Below are 18,826 nucleotides of genomic sequence, written 5' to 3'. Positions count from 1 at the left end.
ACGGGTCAAAATGGCTCTTTGAGTGGTAAAGGTTGCCGACCCCTGATATAGCCACGCATTATTGTGGGTTTCCTGGACGTCAACTTCATCACTAAAGGAAAAATCTAATCTGCGGGGGAAAATACTCCCTGCCCTTTTCAAGTATGTTTACTTTCTTGAGTCGTCAGTTTGAATCTTCCCTCTGTCTACGACTCCCTTGTTGTCATGTGACATGAGTGTGTGTCTGTTATCATTTCGATTCCTGGTTTTGATGACGCGCCTTATCTTGCCTCTGATTGGCCAGTCCATAATGTTTCGCCCTAACCTCAGCCAACCGTGACTCATCATACAAACACCAACCAATCCTCATGTTTTTTTTCTGTTTGTATGGATGTTCTCGTTCATCCAGGTCGTTGTCATTTCTTGGCCTGGATTCGCAGTCCTTTGTCTCTCTTTGTAGCTTGTAACTTTGATGTAAACAACCTCGCTACATGGGTCTAAAAATAGCTAAGCTCGTTCAAAAACTAGAGAAGCTCCCGCCAAGCTACTGGGAAATGTTCAGTTTCAGTTTATTTCGAACATGCATACGATACTGCTTTTGTTAAACCAAATATTGTGGGGGCTTTTCCATATACAACAACCTATCTGGACTCGATAAGAGAATCGATAAGGAATCGGTTCGATAAGAGGATTCGATAATAGGCTCGACCTCGATAATTTCTTATCAAACATCATCCCTAGTCATCAGGCCGATTCTGGAAACAAACACTGATACGAGACTGGCTTGCAATCTTTTGGATTGCCAGCTTCGCATAGACAAAGAAAAATACAATTTCAGCACAACTGATAATAACTATAGCAACGGCCCTTAAGCATAAGAGTTGTGTGATAATATATACATAATTATTCTAACACGGTGTTAAACGTTTCCATGACTACCTGTGTATGCATGATCTCGCGCCATTGTTTTAGTGCGGTTGCAATATGTTCTTTTCAGTCTGTTTGGATTGGATTAAAACTACTTAAATTCTATTATATTCTAACACACAACTTTCTTGCAGCAGGTGTTGAATTAATTCCACTCAATACCCACTTTACTCCCTCTAACAGGATTTCAAAGTTTCACCGAGATTTTGAAGTCCTATAGTCCAAAGAGCTAACCTTTACAATATGATAGCACATACCTAGATGCATACTGTGTGTATATAATGGTCTAGTTCAGTGGTTCTCAAATGGGGGTACTTGAAGGTATGCCAAGAGATTGAGATTTTTTTAAAATATTTTTTAAAATATTCTAAAAATAGCAAGAATTCAAAAATCCTTTATAAATATATTTATTGAATAATACTTCAACAAATCATGAATGTAAGATCACAAACTGAACATCAAATCAAGTAGGCTATTCCATTCATTACAATGCAACAATGCATCCATAAATATTGATGTTAAAGATTTCTTTTTTTTTTTGAAGAAATGTTTAGAGTTAAGTTCATCAATCCAGATGGATCTCTATTACAATCCCCAAAGAGGGCACTTAAAGTTGATGATTACTTCTATGTGTAGAAATCTTTATTTATAATTGAATCACGTGTTTATTTTTCAACAAGTTTTTAGTTATTTTTATCTTTTTTTCCAAATAGTTCAAGAAAGACTACTACAAATGAGCAATATTTTGCACTGTTATACAATTTAATACATCAGAAACTGATGACATAGTGCTTTATTTTACTTCTTTATCTCCTTTTTTACAACCAAAAATGCTTTGCTCTGTTTAGGGAGTACTTGAATTAAAAAAATGTTCACAGGGGGTACATCACTGAAAAAAGGTTTAGTTGCATTGCAGAATGAATGCAGTTACCAGGCTTAGTTTATGGTGTAAATCTATTTCCCAAATGTACACACTAATGGCTTGTGTTCTCATCAGGATCACAAAGACCCTTGTAACAGCGAAGTGTGATTTCATCACTTCCAAGTCTACAAAGCTGAAGGGGACCTTAGACTACTCGAATAATGTTTCATTTGCTGGAATGTTGGTGACCCGCCTGGTTGCTGTGTGGGCCATAACCGTAATTCAAAGTAGATGAAAGCAATTTCCCCCGAAGCTTGCTTGCTGGCTTGTTTCACCTCCATTTAATCCTTAAGTGGAGTGCAATAGCATCCAGAAGGCATAATATATGAGCATTTCAATAAAGATTCTGGTCTCTGCGTTGACGAGACCGAGTGCTAAGCATTATGTGACATATAGAATTCATGTAGTGTAATTGGCAGATTGTGATAAAAACCAGAGTAAACATTCTGGATGTTTTGTAACCCATGAATGACTTAGCAATCTGTTTGTCTGCACAGTACAGTAAACACCACATTTACAATATGGCTATAGTGTTCAGTAGAAGCTTAAATGATTCTTGTACAATGTAGACGTTTCTTAAGAAAGTGTGCTTTTGAAGCCGCACAAAACTTAGCATTACGACAAAGTGTAGTTTTTGAGTTCTGATAAAAAAAATTCTGCAAATTAGTTCTATTTCACATTACGCCTTTGCTATTAAGTTATGACCAAATAACTACGATCCCGAATAAAAAGCAGTAATTAGCATATTTTCCGGACTATTGAGCACACCGGTTTTTAGGCCGCACCCAATAAATTTTAGAAGAAAAAAAATATGCTTTACATGTATCAGCCACACCCGACTATAAGCCACAGATATATACAGTCATGGTCAAAAGTTTACATACACTAATAAAGAACATAACGTCATGGCTGTCTTGCGTTTCCAATAATTTCTAAAACTCTTATTTTTTTGTGATAGAGTAATTGTATTAAGTTTGGTTCTTTTATGAATTTATTATGGGTCTACTGAAAATGTGACCAAAAGTATACATACAGCAATGTTAATATTTGGTTACATGTCGCTTGGCAAGTTTCACTGCAATAAGGCACTTTTGGTAGCCATCCACAAGCTTCTAGTTGAATTTTTGACCACTCCTCTTGACAAAATTACTGCAGTTCAGCTAAATGTGTTGGTTTTCTGACATGGACTTGTTTCTTCAGCATTGTCCACACGTTTAAGTCAGGACTTTGGGAAGGCCATCCTAAAACCTTAATTCTAGCCTGATTTAGCCATTCCTTTTCCACTTTTGACGTGTGTTTGGGGTCATTGTCCTGTTGGAACACCCAACTGCGCCCAAGACCCAACCTCCGGGCTGATGATTTTAGGTTGTCCTGAAGAATTTGGAGGTAATCCTCATTTTTCATTGTCTCATTTACTCTCTGTAAAGCACCAGTTCCATTGGCAGCGAAACAGGCCCAGAGCATAATACTACTACCACCATGCTCGACAGTAGGAATGGTGTTCCTGGGATTAAAAGCCTCACCTTTTCTCCTCCAAACATATTGCTGGGTATTGTGGCCAAAAGGCTAAATTATTCTTTCATCTGACATCACATGGACAAAGATAAGACCTTCTGGAGGAAAGTTCTGTGATCAGATGAAACAAAAATGGAGCTGGTAATTAAGAGTTGGACATTATCGGATATCGGTAAAAAAGCCATTATCGGACATCTCTAGAAATTATTTGGCTTTGTTTTTTCGTCCCATTTCAGGTGGGGAAAATGCCATCATTAGTTTGTTGACTGAGCCACAGATGAGCTGCAGAAGCCAAATTACACCATCCATGCGAGCTCTCCACGGGCCCTGTTTGCTTTCCTTATTTGCCCCCACCCACCCACCCCCAACGTGAGTGGACATCAATCTCGATAAAGCCCGCGGACAAAAAGTGCCCGTGGTGATGTCGTTTCAGCTCAAATAGGCCGTTTTTTTTTTTTGTACACCCAAGTGGAGCACCTACAAATGGAGACGGGATAGATTGTGTGGCATCGGCGTGGTGTCTCCTCCACGTTTGTGTGACAACATGGGGTTTTGGGATGTTGTCTTTAAAAGCCCTGGGGCTGGGAACAGGATCGAAAAGGCTGTGCGCGCGTGATAACGAAGTACTCACAGCTGGATGCTAGCCTATCTCAGGAAACTTGGCTGAGAGTGAGTGGCCTCCATAAATGAGAGGTGCAGGTCCGTGTCTTCAGTGTGAGGAACCCTCCCGATAAGTTTCAGCAAGCATCATTGGCACAATTGTCTCTAATGCCGGAGGCGAGTTTTGTTTTTTATATCATTCCCCCCCCAATTGTCTCCTTTGACCTAAATTGATGCGGCCTGCTCTTGACAGTTTTTGAATCCATGCAAGATTTCTATCATTCTTTTATACCGTGCAGGGAGCAGACGAACCCCAGGCACATTTACATGCTAATGAGTTGAAAGCACGCTGAATGGCGGTGTCAGCAGACGTTCAAACAATGCACAGCTCAGTTCGGTGTCAATAAACGAGCGGTGACAACTGATCGGCATCAGCGCTCGGAGGCAAGTTCATATTTGTGTGCGCTCAAGACGAAGGTGTCGTTTACCATTTGGCAGCGATGCAGCCTCTATATTACAATCTCACAGGTGCATCACAAGCGTATTCTCATTTTCAGAACGTCTACAAACTAAAGGGTTTTTGTATGGGTGAGTAAATAGAACAGGAGCTAAGCTTTTCACTCAGCCATTAGGGACCTTGTGTCTCTTAAATAACCTAAACGTCCACCAAGTTTTAATACAGTGTTTTTTAACCACTGTTTCGCCTATTTGGGTGAAAAATATTTTTTGCAAACCAGTAATTATAGTCTGCAAATTATGTGTTGTTGTTGAGTGGTCGGTGTTGTCTAGAGCTCGGCAAAGTAACCGTTTAATACTCTTCCATATCAGTAGGTGGCAGCCGGTAGCTAATTGCTTTGTAGATGTCGGAAACAGCGGGAGGCAGTGTGCAGGTAAAAATGTAACTAATGCTTAAACCAAAAATAAACAAAAGGTGAGTGCCGCTAAGAAAAGGCATTGAAGCTTAGGGAAGGCTATGCAGAACGAAACTAAAACTGAACTGGCTACAAAGTAAACAAAAACAGAATGCTGGACGACAGCAAAGACTTACTGTGGAGCAAAGACGGCGTCCACAAAGTGCATCCGAACATAACATGACAATCACCAATGTATAAAGGATAAAAACAACTGAAATGTTCTTGATTGCTAAAACAAAGTAGATGCGGGAAATATCGCTCAAAGGAAGACATGAAACTGCTACAGGAAAATACCAAAAAAAGAGAAAAAGCAAGACAAGAACTAAAACACTACACACAGGAAAACAGCAAACAACTCAAAATAAGTCACAGCGTGATGTGACAGGTGGTGACAGTACACCTACTTTGAGACAAGAGCTATGTTGATGCATGCTTGGTTATGGTTTAAAGTCAACAATTGCGACAAAGACTTTTTACTGTCAACTGAGTTTCGTTTTTTAATGATTTCCGCTGGTGGTGTGCAAAAAATGTGCCTTGGCTCAAAAAAGGTTGAAAAACACTGGTGTAGTGTAGCAAACTGCTACAGAGTATTTTCTTTAATTGGGTCTCATGGTGGACATGTTGTGACACATCGGTCATGAATTTAAAAATGTCTGACTCACGCGAGGATGTTGAAGTAAATTTCTACCATATACGTCACAGGTCAGAAAACATCACAAATCAGGGCAAACTCTAAACCAGGGGTGTCAAACGTAAGGCCCGCTGGCCGGATCAAACCCGCGAACAGGTTTTATTTAGCCCACGGGATGAGTTTGCTAAGTATAAAAATGAGCCAAAATCTTTGAATGAAAGAAACAGCTGTTCTAAATGTGTCCACTAGATGTCACAATAGCAATTCTTTGTATCTATGTAGATTATCCAATCCAATCCATTCATCCATCCATCCATGTTCTACCGCTTAATCCCTTCGGGGTCGCGGGGGGCGCTGGAGCCTAGCTCAGCTACAACCGGGCAGAAGCCGGGGTGCACCCTGGACAAGTCGCCACCTCATCACAGGGCCAACACAGATAGACAGACAACATTCACACTCACATTCACACACTAGGGCCAATTTAGTGTTGCCAATCAACCTATCCCCAGGTGCATGTCTTTGGAGGTGGGAGGAAGCCGGAGTGCCCGGAGGGAACCCACGCAGTCACGGGGAGAACATGCAAACTCCACACAGAAATATCCCGAGCCCGGGATTGAACCCAGGACTGCTCAGGACCTTCGTATTGTGAGACAGACGCACTAACCCCTCTACCACCGTGCTGCTCAATCCAATCCAATCCACTTTATTTATATTGCACATTTAAACAACAAAAATCCAATCCAATCCACTTTATTATTGTCATGTCTGTGTGACCATGTTTTGTATTAGTCATGTTTTGTTTTGTTTAGTTATTGGACTCTTTAGTTTCTGGCTTTTCACTCCCTTGTCTTGTTTCCATGGTTACCCATTAGTTTCACCTGTTCCACGTTTGGACTCATTGTGCACTCTTGTTTGTCACCATAGCAACCCATTAGTTTTCACCTGTCACGTCACGCACCTGTTTCACGTTTTGAGTCACGCACCTGTTTTCGTTAATCATGTCTGTAGTATTTAAGTTCATTGTTTTCAGTTTGTCTTCCTGGCGACATCCCACATTTATGCTCTTCACATTCCTGACACTTGTTTTCATGTCCATTTTTCATGCTGCTACTTTAGTCCAAGCCAAGTAAGTTTTTGTTTATTAATGCTATAGTCTTTTGGTTTCATAGTTTGTTCTCCGCCACTGTGCGCGCTTTTCGTTTGTACTCTTTTTTTGTTCTTTTTTGATATATTAAATAAAACATATACTTACATTCCCGTCTCGCCCGAGCCAACTTTCCGTTGCCTTCTGGAAAAACTAAACCCATGGACCAAGTCATGACAATTATATGGCACATTTAAACACCAAAAATGTTAAAAACAAGATTAAAATAATATCCTTAGCCCCACCAATGACTGAATAAAAACAAAAAATAAATCAATATAAAACCAGTATAAAAACCAAGTAAAAATAAAAAAAATATTAAAAACGATTTTAAATTATGTTACATATGTAAAAAAAAAAAAAAAAACACGGTGAAACAGGGGTTAGTGCATGTGCCTCACAATACGAAGGTCCTGAGTAGTCCTGAGTTCAATCCCGGGCTCGGGATCTTTCTGTGTGGAGCTTGCATGTTCTCCCCGTGACTGCGTGGGTTTACTCCGGGTACTCCGGCTTCCTCCCACCTCCAAAAGACATGCACCTGGGGATAGGTTGATTGGCAACACTAAATTGGCCCTAGTGTGTGAATGTTGTCTGTCTATCTGTGTTGGCCCTGCGATGAGGTGGCGACTTGTCCAGGGTGTACCCCGACTTCCGCCCGAATGCAGCTGAGATAGGCTCCAGCACCCCCTGCAGCCCTGAACGGGACAAGCGGTAGAAAATGGATGGATGGATGAACGGCTGCCGACCAATGACGGTGGAGTGAGAGACAGTGCAATGTAACAATGCACGCCGCCTGAGATAAAGACATTTTAGACCATTTTAAACTCCTAACAAGATACTTTATGTTTCCATTCCCCAAAATGAAGACATATCTTGGGAAAAGTAGACAACTGGTCTTAAGATACTGCTGTTTGAAGTCTTCACGTCTGGGAAAAGCTCCAGTTTTACTTGGTTGCTTTTAGTCGGAAGTGCCATTTGAGACGCAAAACTGCACGGGCATACAAACCCTTTGGGGTTTAGTGCACATTAAAAGACGATCAGTTTCAGCTTTTTCCGCAGCTTGATTGCAGAGTATATACCAAGGGACGGCGATGCTTTGATTTGAGGATGCATTGTGCTGAAATGAAAGTAAAAAGTTAGTGTTCAGTGACTGGAACATAAGTTTGCTCGTGAGGACCTCAGCTAAACTGTGTTCTAAATATAACATATCTTGAATTGTTTTACATGGGGCGGGGGTATTACTTCAAAGCAATAAAAACTAAACTGACAGTAATCGTGAGCGTATTGTGTTCAAGTCCGCACTTGTGACATTAACGAGGCGTTGACCTTCTGGTAGCGCCTGCAGCTGGTACGACGGGGTGCTTGGCTTTTCCGTTAAATCAATGACTCATCAGCATTTTTGTTTTTGTTTTTTTAGGTCGCACGCAGCCAAACTGGATTTGCTTAACGTGAACAGTTTAATCAACATGAAAATAGTGTAAAGAAAACATTTGTGTCTTATAATTGTGCGTGTTCTCTGAGGTGAGAAGAGGAAACTGACACAAGATAGAGAAATGTAAAGTGTGAATATACCAGCATGTAAATGTAACATATGTAGTGAGTAAACAGCGTATATGTGATAAGCAGTTCATAAAATAAGTAAAGTTTAAGTTTAAAGCACCACTGATAGTGACACACACACACTAGGTGTGGTTAAATTATCCTCTGCATTTGACCCATCACCTTGTTCCACCCCCTGGAAGGTGAGGGGAGCAGTGAGCAGCAGCGGTGGGCGCGCTCGGGAATCATTTTTGGTGATTTAACCCCCAATTCCAACCCTTGATGCTGAGTGCCAAGCAGGGAGGTAATGGGTTCCATTTTTATTGTCTTTGGTATGACTCGGCCGTGGTTTGAACTCACGACCTACCGATCTCAGGGCGGACACTCTATTGTCATTAATTATTCCAAATTCTAATGCAGTGGTTCGTAACCTTGTTGGAGGTACCCCACCAGTTTCATATGCGCATTCACCGAACCCTTCTTTAGTGAAAAATAAAATTTAGTTTTTTTTCAAATTCAAGACAAAGTTATGTTTTTGGTAACACTTTAGTATGGGGAACATATTCTAAGTAACAAAGACTTAATTTAGAGTTATTTGGTTAGGGTTAGGGTTAGAGGGTTAGGGCCAGGGTTAGAGGGTTAGGCTTATAATGAGGCCATGCCGAATAAGGCATTAATAAGTACTTAATAATGACTAGTTAAGAGCCAATATGTTACTAATTTGCATGTTAATAAGCAACTAATTAATGGTGAATATGTTCCCCATACCAAAGTGTTACCATGTTTTTTTTACTGGTGCACAAAATGAACCGTGCATGAACATCACCTTGTTCAAAGAACAAAACCAACACAGTGCATAAACTCACAACAAATTACACACCTGCAAATCAGTGTGACTTCTGCTATTGCCGTATCCGTAATACGCCGATAGGGAGAAGTTTTTATTTACACGATGAGTCGGGTAAGTCTTGACCTCCGCCGAACCCCTGAGCCCGACTCACCGAACCCCTAGGGTTCGATCGAACCCAGGTTAAGAACCACTGCTCTAGGGTCAACTGTTACCAAGAAACCTAACTTAGCTCTGTATCCATATTGGTTCTCAGTAAGTATTCTATTTTTGTTTGTGAAACTCTCTAATCTGTTATGGAACAGTTTTTGAACAATTTTTCAATGATTTGAGAAAAGTAAAGAAGCAGGTCTATAATTTGTAAAATGGTCTTTGTCTCCAATCTTATAAATTGATGGAACTTTAACTATTTACATTTTTGGGGGGGAATTTGCTTGTTTGAAATGATAGGTTACTAATATGCATTAATGGTCCTGAGATATCTTCAATAACCCTAACCCATATCAATTCCATTACAATCGATTGAAGTCTTAGATTTGCATTTTTTCACGATTTGAACTATTTCCTCCTGTGTCACATTATTGACGAACATTGAGTTGGGATTTCTATCTATGGTGTCATTATAGTCCTCAATTGACTATCGGCTGCACAACACCAAGGCCGCGGAAGAGAGACACACACATGCATCCACAAAAATATACGCCACACACACATACCCCACCCCCCCATCCAACGCGCCATGATGCGTTCCCCTTAGGAGTGATGGACGGATGGGCAGCACCTGAAGAGCTGCAGCCTGCCACCGTGGTCCCCACTCCCTTCCCTCTGTTGCAAGTCTCAAGTTGTATGTTGTAACATGTATACGGTATGTACTTTGCTATGGAGTTTTTTTCCCACTCCAGACTAGGCCCCCTTAGGAGCCCAGTCTAGATTGTATTTTGTTACTCATCCTCCCCCAGCGTTTACCTTTTTCCCATCTTTTAAGGGGCGCCTGTTCTGTAACCCTGTACACTGTTTGTTTGTCTAATCTTCAACGGGTTTGTGCTGAAAACAAAGTTTTGTTGCACTTGTGCAATGACAATAAAGACCTACCTACCAATTGAAACTGGGTTTGGAATCCTGTCCTCCAATTTTAGTCCAAAAATTAATTATTGAAGCTTTCAAATGCTTGATTCATGTTGTCATTATTTATGTTTTCGTCTGAGAAGTACGGGTGGTAATCCCTTTTAGTGCCATTTTTAATAATGCTATTGACGATGCCCCATGTTGCTCTCATATTGTTTTTGTTTCTGTCTAATAGTTGACTGTAATATTATTTTCTACATGTTTGTAGTATGTTAGTTAGCTTGTTTTTATACTTTATACTATAATAATAATGTGGCATATTTTCTTAACACCTTTTTTTGACACTGGTCTTTATTTTGTTTTGTCTTGCAAAAAAAGCCAAAGAAAAACCAACAAGTTTGCAGTTAAACCTTTGATGTTGACTGAACGACATATGTTGATCAGTGTTGTAAAAAATAGCTAAAGAAAAAGCAAAATAGCTGCTCAAAGCTAGTGCTTTGAAGCTCTGAATCAATAATAATAATAATAATAATAATAGTAGATTTTATTTGTAAAAAGCACTTTACATTGAGTAAACAACCTCAAAGTGCAACAGTGTATTAAAAAATAAATAAATAAAATAAAAACTAGAACAGCCCAATAGCTAGAACTAGTATGCATATATCTAAAAAAAAGGCTTTTTTAAGAAGAAGGGTTTTTCAGCCTTTTTTAAAAGCATCCACAGTCTGTGGTGCCCTCAGGTGGTCAGGGAGAGCGTTCCACAGACTGGGAGCGGCGGAGCAGAATGCCCGGTCTCCCATTGTTCGTAGCTTTGTCCTCGGAGGTTGGAGGAGGTTAGCCTGTCAAGGAGCTCATTGTAATATTTGTGCAACTTTTAGGGTATGGTTTTCCCAAAAAGTGTGGTTACAAATGATTTGGCTTTAAGAAGATGTAACATTCAAGGTACCAGTGTACTTATTCAGCCTTAATTGAGTTCACACTTTTAAGAACCAAGAGCCATCAAGATTCATGTCAAGTAAAGTAGAAATTACTTTTTAATTTATGCAAGAGTCACGGCGAGAAAAATGAGGCCTTTACATATTTTAACTTGCTCTTTGTATGGAAGAATAAAGGATAGGATAGGATAGGACTTTATTGTCATTGCACAAGTACAAAACTATAGTAAACTATGGAGAATTCCAATACTTGCGTCAACGTTTAAATTTATGTCAGCTTTCTTTCACGCTCCAATTCCATTTATCTCTGTTTCTTTTTTTGATGCCAGATGCCATGCTGCTGGTGGCTCAGAGACTGGAAGGACCTTTCAACATAGAATCTGTCATGGACCCAATTGATGTGAAGATCTCAGAGGCCATCATGAACATGCAAGATAACAGCGCCCAGGTCTCCTACAAGGTATGTCAACGCCTACATTGCACCTTTAATTGCTGCAAGTAACAGCTCTCTCTTTGTCTGTGAGGTGTCTAATTTTACACGTTCTTATTACAGTACACTCACTTTTACAGCTTTGGGTGGAAATGACATGTCTTAATTTGGTTGGAGGTTCTGAGGGTGCGTTTATACGGGAAGTTAAAACCGCGTGTTTCAAGTACAGACGCTTTGCTGCTTTCTCCATACGCGGATGTGTGTAAGGCCCCGCAATCCATAAGGGGCCCCGTTTTGTAAGAATAAGCACATGCAAAATGTCAATTAATTAATGACAGGGTACTTCATGTGAAATTTGACCAAGATTGTATTCTTAGGCCCCTTCTACACTAAGGTTATCCAGGGTAAATCCCACCTAACCTTATCCTTGTCCACACACACACACAATGGTCTATTAAGACCCCCTCCCACCCTCCGTCCGCCAGCGCAACGCGACCTCGTACGCATGCGCAGAAAATGCGTACGTCGTAGTCACCTCCAGTGTTGCTTTGTGTGCAAGTTCCTGAATTAAATGTAATTTATCTGAACAATATCCAGTGTTGTGGTATTTCAAATAACTGGAATCCAGTGTGCTGTGGGGCCCTATTGTAGTGAATCACACCTGAGCCGTCATAAATTAATCAAATCTTTAATGGACATGTAAAAGTAAACAATGTGACAAAGAACATTTTACAACAATCAATCTAGGGCAGTGTTTTTCAACCATGTGCCGCGGCACACTAGTGTGCCGTGAGATACAGTCTGGTGTGCCGTGGGAGATTATCTAATTTCACCTATTTGGGTTGAAAATACTTTTTGCAAACCAGTAATTATAGTCTGCAAATTATGTGTTGTTGTTGAGTGTCGGTGCTGGCTAGAGCTCGGCAGAGTAACCGTGTAATACTCTTCCATATCAGTAGGTGGCAGTCGGTAGCTAATTGCTTTGTAGATGTCGGAAACAGCGGGAGGCAGTGTGAAGGTAAAAAAGGTGTCTGATGTTTAAACCAAAAATAAACAAAAGGTCAGTGCCGCTAAGAAAAGGCATTGAAGCTTAGGGAAGGCTATGCAGAACGAAACTAAAACTGAACTGGCTACAAAGTAAACAAAAACAGAATGCTGGACGACAGCAAAGACTTACTGTGGAGCAAAGACGGCGTCCACAAAGTACATCCGAACATGACATGACAATCAACAATGTCCCCACAAAGAAGGATAAAAACAACTGAAATATTCTTGATTGCTAAAACAAAGTAGATGCGGGAAATATCGCTCAAAAGGAAAACATGAAAATGCTACAGGAAAATACCAAAAAAAGAGAAAAAGCCACCAAAATAGGAGCGCAAGACAAGAACTAAAACACTACACACAGGAAAACAACAAAAAACTCAAAATAAGTCACGGCGTGATGTGACAGGTGGTGACAGTACACCTACTTTGAGACAAGAGCTATATTGATGCATGCTTGGTTATGGTTTAAAGTCAAATCCAACAACTGCGACAACGACTTTTTACTGTCAACTGAGTTTCGTTTTTTTGATGATTTCTGCTGGTGGTGTGCCTCCGGATTTTTTCAACGCAAAAAAATGTGCTTTGGCTCAAAATAGGTTGAAAAACACTGATCTAGGGATCTAGATATCTGGTCAGGACACTCCTCACTCTTTTACCTTCACCTTCATTGTCCATTCGTTTTTGGTGACTTTATATACTCTGGACCTAGACGTTGAGTCCGCGACATACATGGCGGACAATAACTGATACAGTCTGCTTTGCCAGTCCAAAAGCATTCGCTGTTTTTCGTAGTCTTCACTCGACGGCCAGGTAATACAAAGCACACGCTACCTTTTTTCATCACATCCACGGGAGCTCGCATACTCGTTGTCTCTCCTTCGACAAATGGACAAAGTTTTTCGGTAAGTAGAATCACAGCTGACCCGTACAGTAATTATACATTATTGCCAACTTAGGGTGAATGAGATGTACTTTTAGAACAGTAGTAAAGTATTTGGGTAAGGAAAAAAAAATATTTATAAATAAAAATTAAAAATAAAAATATTTTTTTCTTCAACCCAAATTTTATTGCGATAGATTGATAGGAGCACACACTTGTTGGTCACAAAAAAGATTCATGAACTTTGGTTCTTTTATGAATTTATTATGGGTCAACTGAAAATGTGACCAAATCTGCTGGGTCAAAAGTATACATACAGCAATGTTAATATTTGGTTATTTGGTCCCTTGGCAAGTTTCACTGCAATAACACGCTTTTGGTTGCCATCCACAAGCTTCTGGTTGAATTTTTGACCACTCCTCTTGACAAAATTGTTGCATTTCAGCTAAATTTGTTGGTTTTCTGACATGGACTTGTTTCTTCAGCATTGTCCACACGTTTAATTCAGGACTTTGGGAAGGCCATTCTAAAACCTTCATTCTAGCCTGATTTAGCCATTCCCTTACCACTTTTGATGTGTGTTTGGGGTCATTGTCCTGTTGGAACACCCAACTGCGCCTAAGACCCAACCTCTGGGCTGATGATTTTAGGTTGTCCTGAAGAATTTGGAGGCAATCCTCCTTTTTCATTGTCCCATTTACTCTCTGTAAAGCACCAGTTCCATTGGCAGCAAAACAGGCCCAGGGGATAATACTACCACCACCATGCTTGACGGTATGGATGGTGTTCCTGGGATTAAAGGCCTCGCCTTTTCTCCTCCAAACATATTGCTGGGTATTGTGGCCAAACAGCTCAATTTTTGTTTCATCTGACATCACATGGACAAAGATAAGACATTCTGGAGGAACGTTCTGTGGTCAGATTTGGTCACATAATCAAATCATAAAAGAACCAAACTTCATGAATGTTTTTTGTGACCAACAAGTATGTGAACCAATCACTCTATCACAAAAAAATAAGAGTTGTAAAAATTATTGGAAACTCAAGACAGCCATGAGATTATGTTCTTTACAAGTGTATGTAAACTTTTGATCGTGACTGTATGTAGGGATTTTATTGACATGCATTTTAGGCGTGTGCACATTTGGGTTGTTACGGGTGTTCAGCGAATGTCAACAGATAATCAGAGTCGCTTTAAATATACAGTTAAAAAAAATGCAGCTGGGCACTTGTAAATCAAGCCTTACGGTAGTTAATTTGTTTTAATGGGCTTTCCTCAAACCACTAAAATGTTGGCAGAAGAAAAAAAACATTTAAACAAAAAATGCACATGGCTGTTTGTACAGATATATTTATTCCCACATACTGTTGGCTTTCTCATACAACACGTGTGTTTTTTCTCATAATACACACAGTACTGTATGTGGTGTATTTCCAAAAGTTGTAAAACTTAAATAACATTGGTCCCAGTCCAGCTGAATCACCTACTGCATCACCGTGGTTACCTCAGCGTGACACGAAGCGGCTCATTATACCAGCAGTGTGGCGTTCAATGAATAGTACATTTCTAACAAAACATCATTTTTTGTCTGGTTTTCTCCGTCCAAAGTCATTTCAGACCCTGACAGTCGGGGTGCCCGTGTTTTCTGTAATTGCAGGTTTTTCAAGGTTGTGGCCAGCCAAAACCCTCAGGAATGAGTAGGTCTACCCGTGGCGTACCGGATGTGTTCAACGCCCGCTTCAGGCCGTACAACCCGGATGAGCGTCCAACCACGGCAGCTGGCACAAGCCTAGACAGACTGGTAAGGGCGTCGAATAGCGCTGCTTACCGCCTGAGCGTAAACACAATTTGTCTTCCTCGGACTTGACACTGTTGATTAAAGCTGGTGATTTGCAATCGCCGGCCCCCGCGGACGGGAGATTCATTCTCTGTGCTCGGCCTCGCATCGAGGCGCATCTATCGATTGCCGTTTGTTAACGAATCAACAGCGGAGACAGACGAGTGTGGTGCGGCGCGACATGTGCCCTTCATCTTGCCTGTCTGCATACTTGGCAAACAGACTCGGCTTTTCCGAGGCTGACCATGGCCATTGTTCGCTGCAAAGAGAGCCTTGATTTTATATCAGATTTGGCTGCATGTTTGTGGGATTGGATCCTGGTACGCGCGTTTCCACCTCAACCTTGAGGGCTAAAATGCTGCATCAGAGTAAAGGTTGTGTGCTGACAGCCCAGCTAAGGGGAAGGACAGTTCTCATCATGGGATAAATACTTCTGCGGTCACAATGCCTTTGTGCCTCTACTGCCCTTAATTGCTTGTGTTCCTTTAACCCTTGTGTAATGTTCATATTGTTGTTACTCAGCTAGTGTTTGTGGGTCTGATGGACCCGTTGCATTTTGTGGCTTTTAATGCCTCACAATCAAACACATTTATGTTGAAAAACTGAACAGATGTTTACCTTATCCCAATAAACATTAACAAAAAAATCCTGAAAACAACCTACAATATGGGCTTTTTAAACATCAGATCATTGTCTCCCAAAACGTTATTAGTTAATGAGATCATTAGAGACAACAATCTTAACGTCAGTGGTCTCTTCAAAACCTGGCTCGAACCACATGAATTTTTCCCGCTTAACGAGGCATCTCCTCCCAACTATACAAATGCACATATTGCCCGTCCCCTTAAAAGGGGTGGAGGGGTCGCACTAATATACAATTAAAACCTTAACTTTAACCTTTAACTTTAATGCCTCACAATCAAACACATTATGTTAAAATACTGAACAGATGTTTACCTTATCCCAATACACATCTGTTCAGTATTTTAACATAAAAGTGTTTGATTGTGAGGCATTAAAAGCCACAAAATGCAACGGGTCCATCAGACCCACAAACGCTGGCTGAGTAACAACAATATGAACGTTGCACGGAAAATTTCTCTGCCAGTTTCTGCATCCCACAGGGATTCTTCTTTTGTGTTTCTGCACCTGCGGTTCCCACACAAGGTTGCAACATTGTTTGTCAACACTGTCTGCTCTCTTTTTCTCGCACATTTGACCCTCTGATGTTCTGTGTACCTACACTCTGTCCTCCTCCTGTCTAGGCCTAGTGTGTGTGTGTGTGTGTGTGTGTGTGTGTGTGTGTGTGTGTGTGTGTGTGTGTGTGTGTGTGTGGTACACAGAACATCAATTTACACACTTCTATTAGCCCTGGGTCCAGTGGACCCGGACATCTTATATGTAATAGAAATGTGTAGGGGGGGTGTATGGTGTGTGGTCATTAAATATGTATTCTGATATATGTTCTTCCCAGAAAATGAGCCAAAGTCAGTGAGTCTCAGTTTGAAAAATTAATTAATTGTATCATTATTCTTTTAATAAAAAATGAAAACGGGTCCCACAGACCCGAACGCCACACAATGGTTAAATTGGTACCAATGACTAAATATAAAACAACTAAATATTTTTTTTAGTTTCAGAAATGTTTAAACAGTTATTATGTCTATAAGACTATTATGCAAAATGAACTTTTCTTACCTATTGGTACCTGTTTTTGTGTATTTGCGATCTGCATAAGTCCCGAAATTTGAAATCACACCATGGATGCATAGCGGAGATATTTATAAAACAATCTTGCCTTCCTTCATACTTCCTCCAAACGAGGAGTTTGGCATTTTGGCCAACTTGCGACCTTTTTCCCATGGATATGTCCATATATGGTAAAGAGTTGCCCGAAAAGTTTTGAGCGAGTTCGCCATTGTAGTCAAAAAGATCCTTCCCTCTATCCCCTTGTTGTGGGGCAGACTGACTCGTACATGCACATGCATCCTCGGCCATTTCTAATAAAATATAAGTTGTTCCTGTCAGTAAAAACTGAACTGAAACATGGCTGGATAATAAGACCGCCCACAAAACGTGGGCATCCTGAATCCCGATTCTGGACAGTAAGCGGCTTGTCGATGGTCTGGAAAACATAATCTATGCAAAATTTTGACCAAAGATCCACTATTACGTGTTGCATTGAACAAAGAGATCCCATTCTCCCAAGTTAAATTCCTTGTGTGATAAACATACTTGGCCAATGAAGCTGATTCTAATTTTGATTTGAAGACAACATATAAGTGTTTTAAATGTAGGAAAAAAATTATAACATGACTCCTTTTAGACAAAAACAGTCTTTATTTATGACTTCATTTCGCATCTCCTCAAGTTACTGGTGTGTGTGCGTGACCGGAAGAAAAGCTCTACAAACGCACGTTTTCACCACCAGATTTACTGTATTTTTCGGACTATAAAGCGCACTTAAAATCCTTTCATTTTCTCAAAACTTAACAGTGCGCCTTATAACCCGATGCGCCTAATGTACGGAATAATTCTGGTTGTGGATACCGACCTCGAAGCTATTTTATTTGGTACATGGTGTAATGATAAGTGTGACTAATAGATGGCAGTCAAACATAAGAGATACGTGTAGACTGCAGGATGATGCTTATAAACAACACCACAACGTTAAAGGTTCCATTGAGAATATAGAACACTACACACGGCGCTCAAAAATCTGTCAAAAGTACGACTTTGGTTAGCTATGAAGCCGCACCGCTTGATGGATTGTCAACATAGGAGTATTATTATGGTGTGTGTATAAGGTAAGATGTATTATCTGGCGTCTTGTTTCGCAATATTATGCAAAGGCAACAATTCTTACCTTCTGGTACCGGCTGATTTGTATTTGGGATCTACATAAGTCATGAAAAATTGCGCCGGTCCGCCTTTGTAGTCCGTGCCGACACCGTAGTCAATAAGCTTCTTCTTTTTCTCTATCTTCTTGTTATGTGACATTCATCCTCCGCTGTTGCCATTTCTAATATAAAGTAGTGTAAAGTTCTTACTTATATCTGTCAGTAAACTCGCCATGAAAGCGCTAAAACATACCGGTGTAGTGAGTTTACATTATTCACCAAAGGAACTTTAGTTATTAGAGGGTTCCAGTCGGACTGTTTTTCACGGGACACATTTCCGGTGGATGGGGAGACGCTGCTCCATTATTGATTGAAGTAAAGTCTGAATGTCATTAAAACAGTTAGCTCTATCTTTTGACACTTCTTCCACTCCCGTCCTTGCAAGGACCGCAAAATGGCACCCATTAGCAGACATATTATATGCCGTTTTGTTTTGCAATATTATGCAAAACAAACCTTCTGGTACCTGATGATGTGTATTTGGGTTCTGCATAAGTCCTGAAAATTTGTGCCCGTCCGCCATTGCCGACACCGTAGTCAACAAGCCTCTTCTTTTTCCTCTATCTTCTTGTTATGGGGCATTCATCCTCAGCTGTTGTCATTTCTAATATCAGAATCAGAATCAGAATCAGCTTTATTGTCATTACGCAAGGTAACGAGATTGAGGCCATTCCATACAGTGCGATGTGTGCATGCTAGAAAAACAATGTGCA

General features: G+C 40.4%; 1 protein-coding gene across 2 annotated transcripts in view; it reads left to right on the top strand.

The window, feature by feature from the left end:
- Positions 1 to 18,826, top strand: part of gpc6b (glypican 6b) — a 210,525-nt gene that overhangs the window by 106,082 nt on the left and 85,617 nt on the right. For both annotated transcript variants that reach the window (XM_061971241.2, XM_061971240.2), the window contains exons 5-6: positions 11,348 to 11,478; positions 15,034 to 15,177. In XM_061971241.2, the coding sequence (XP_061827225.1) occupies positions 11,348 to 11,478; positions 15,034 to 15,177 (275 nt within the window). The remainder of the gene's footprint in view (positions 1 to 11,347; positions 11,479 to 15,033; positions 15,178 to 18,826) is intronic.

Source organism: Nerophis lumbriciformis, linkage group LG13 (genome assembly GCF_033978685.3).
Source record: "Nerophis lumbriciformis linkage group LG13, RoL_Nlum_v2.1, whole genome shotgun sequence".
Taxonomy (NCBI): Eukaryota; Metazoa; Chordata; class Actinopteri; order Syngnathiformes; family Syngnathidae; genus Nerophis; species Nerophis lumbriciformis.
This window is presented reverse-complemented; position numbering and strand designations above follow the sequence as displayed.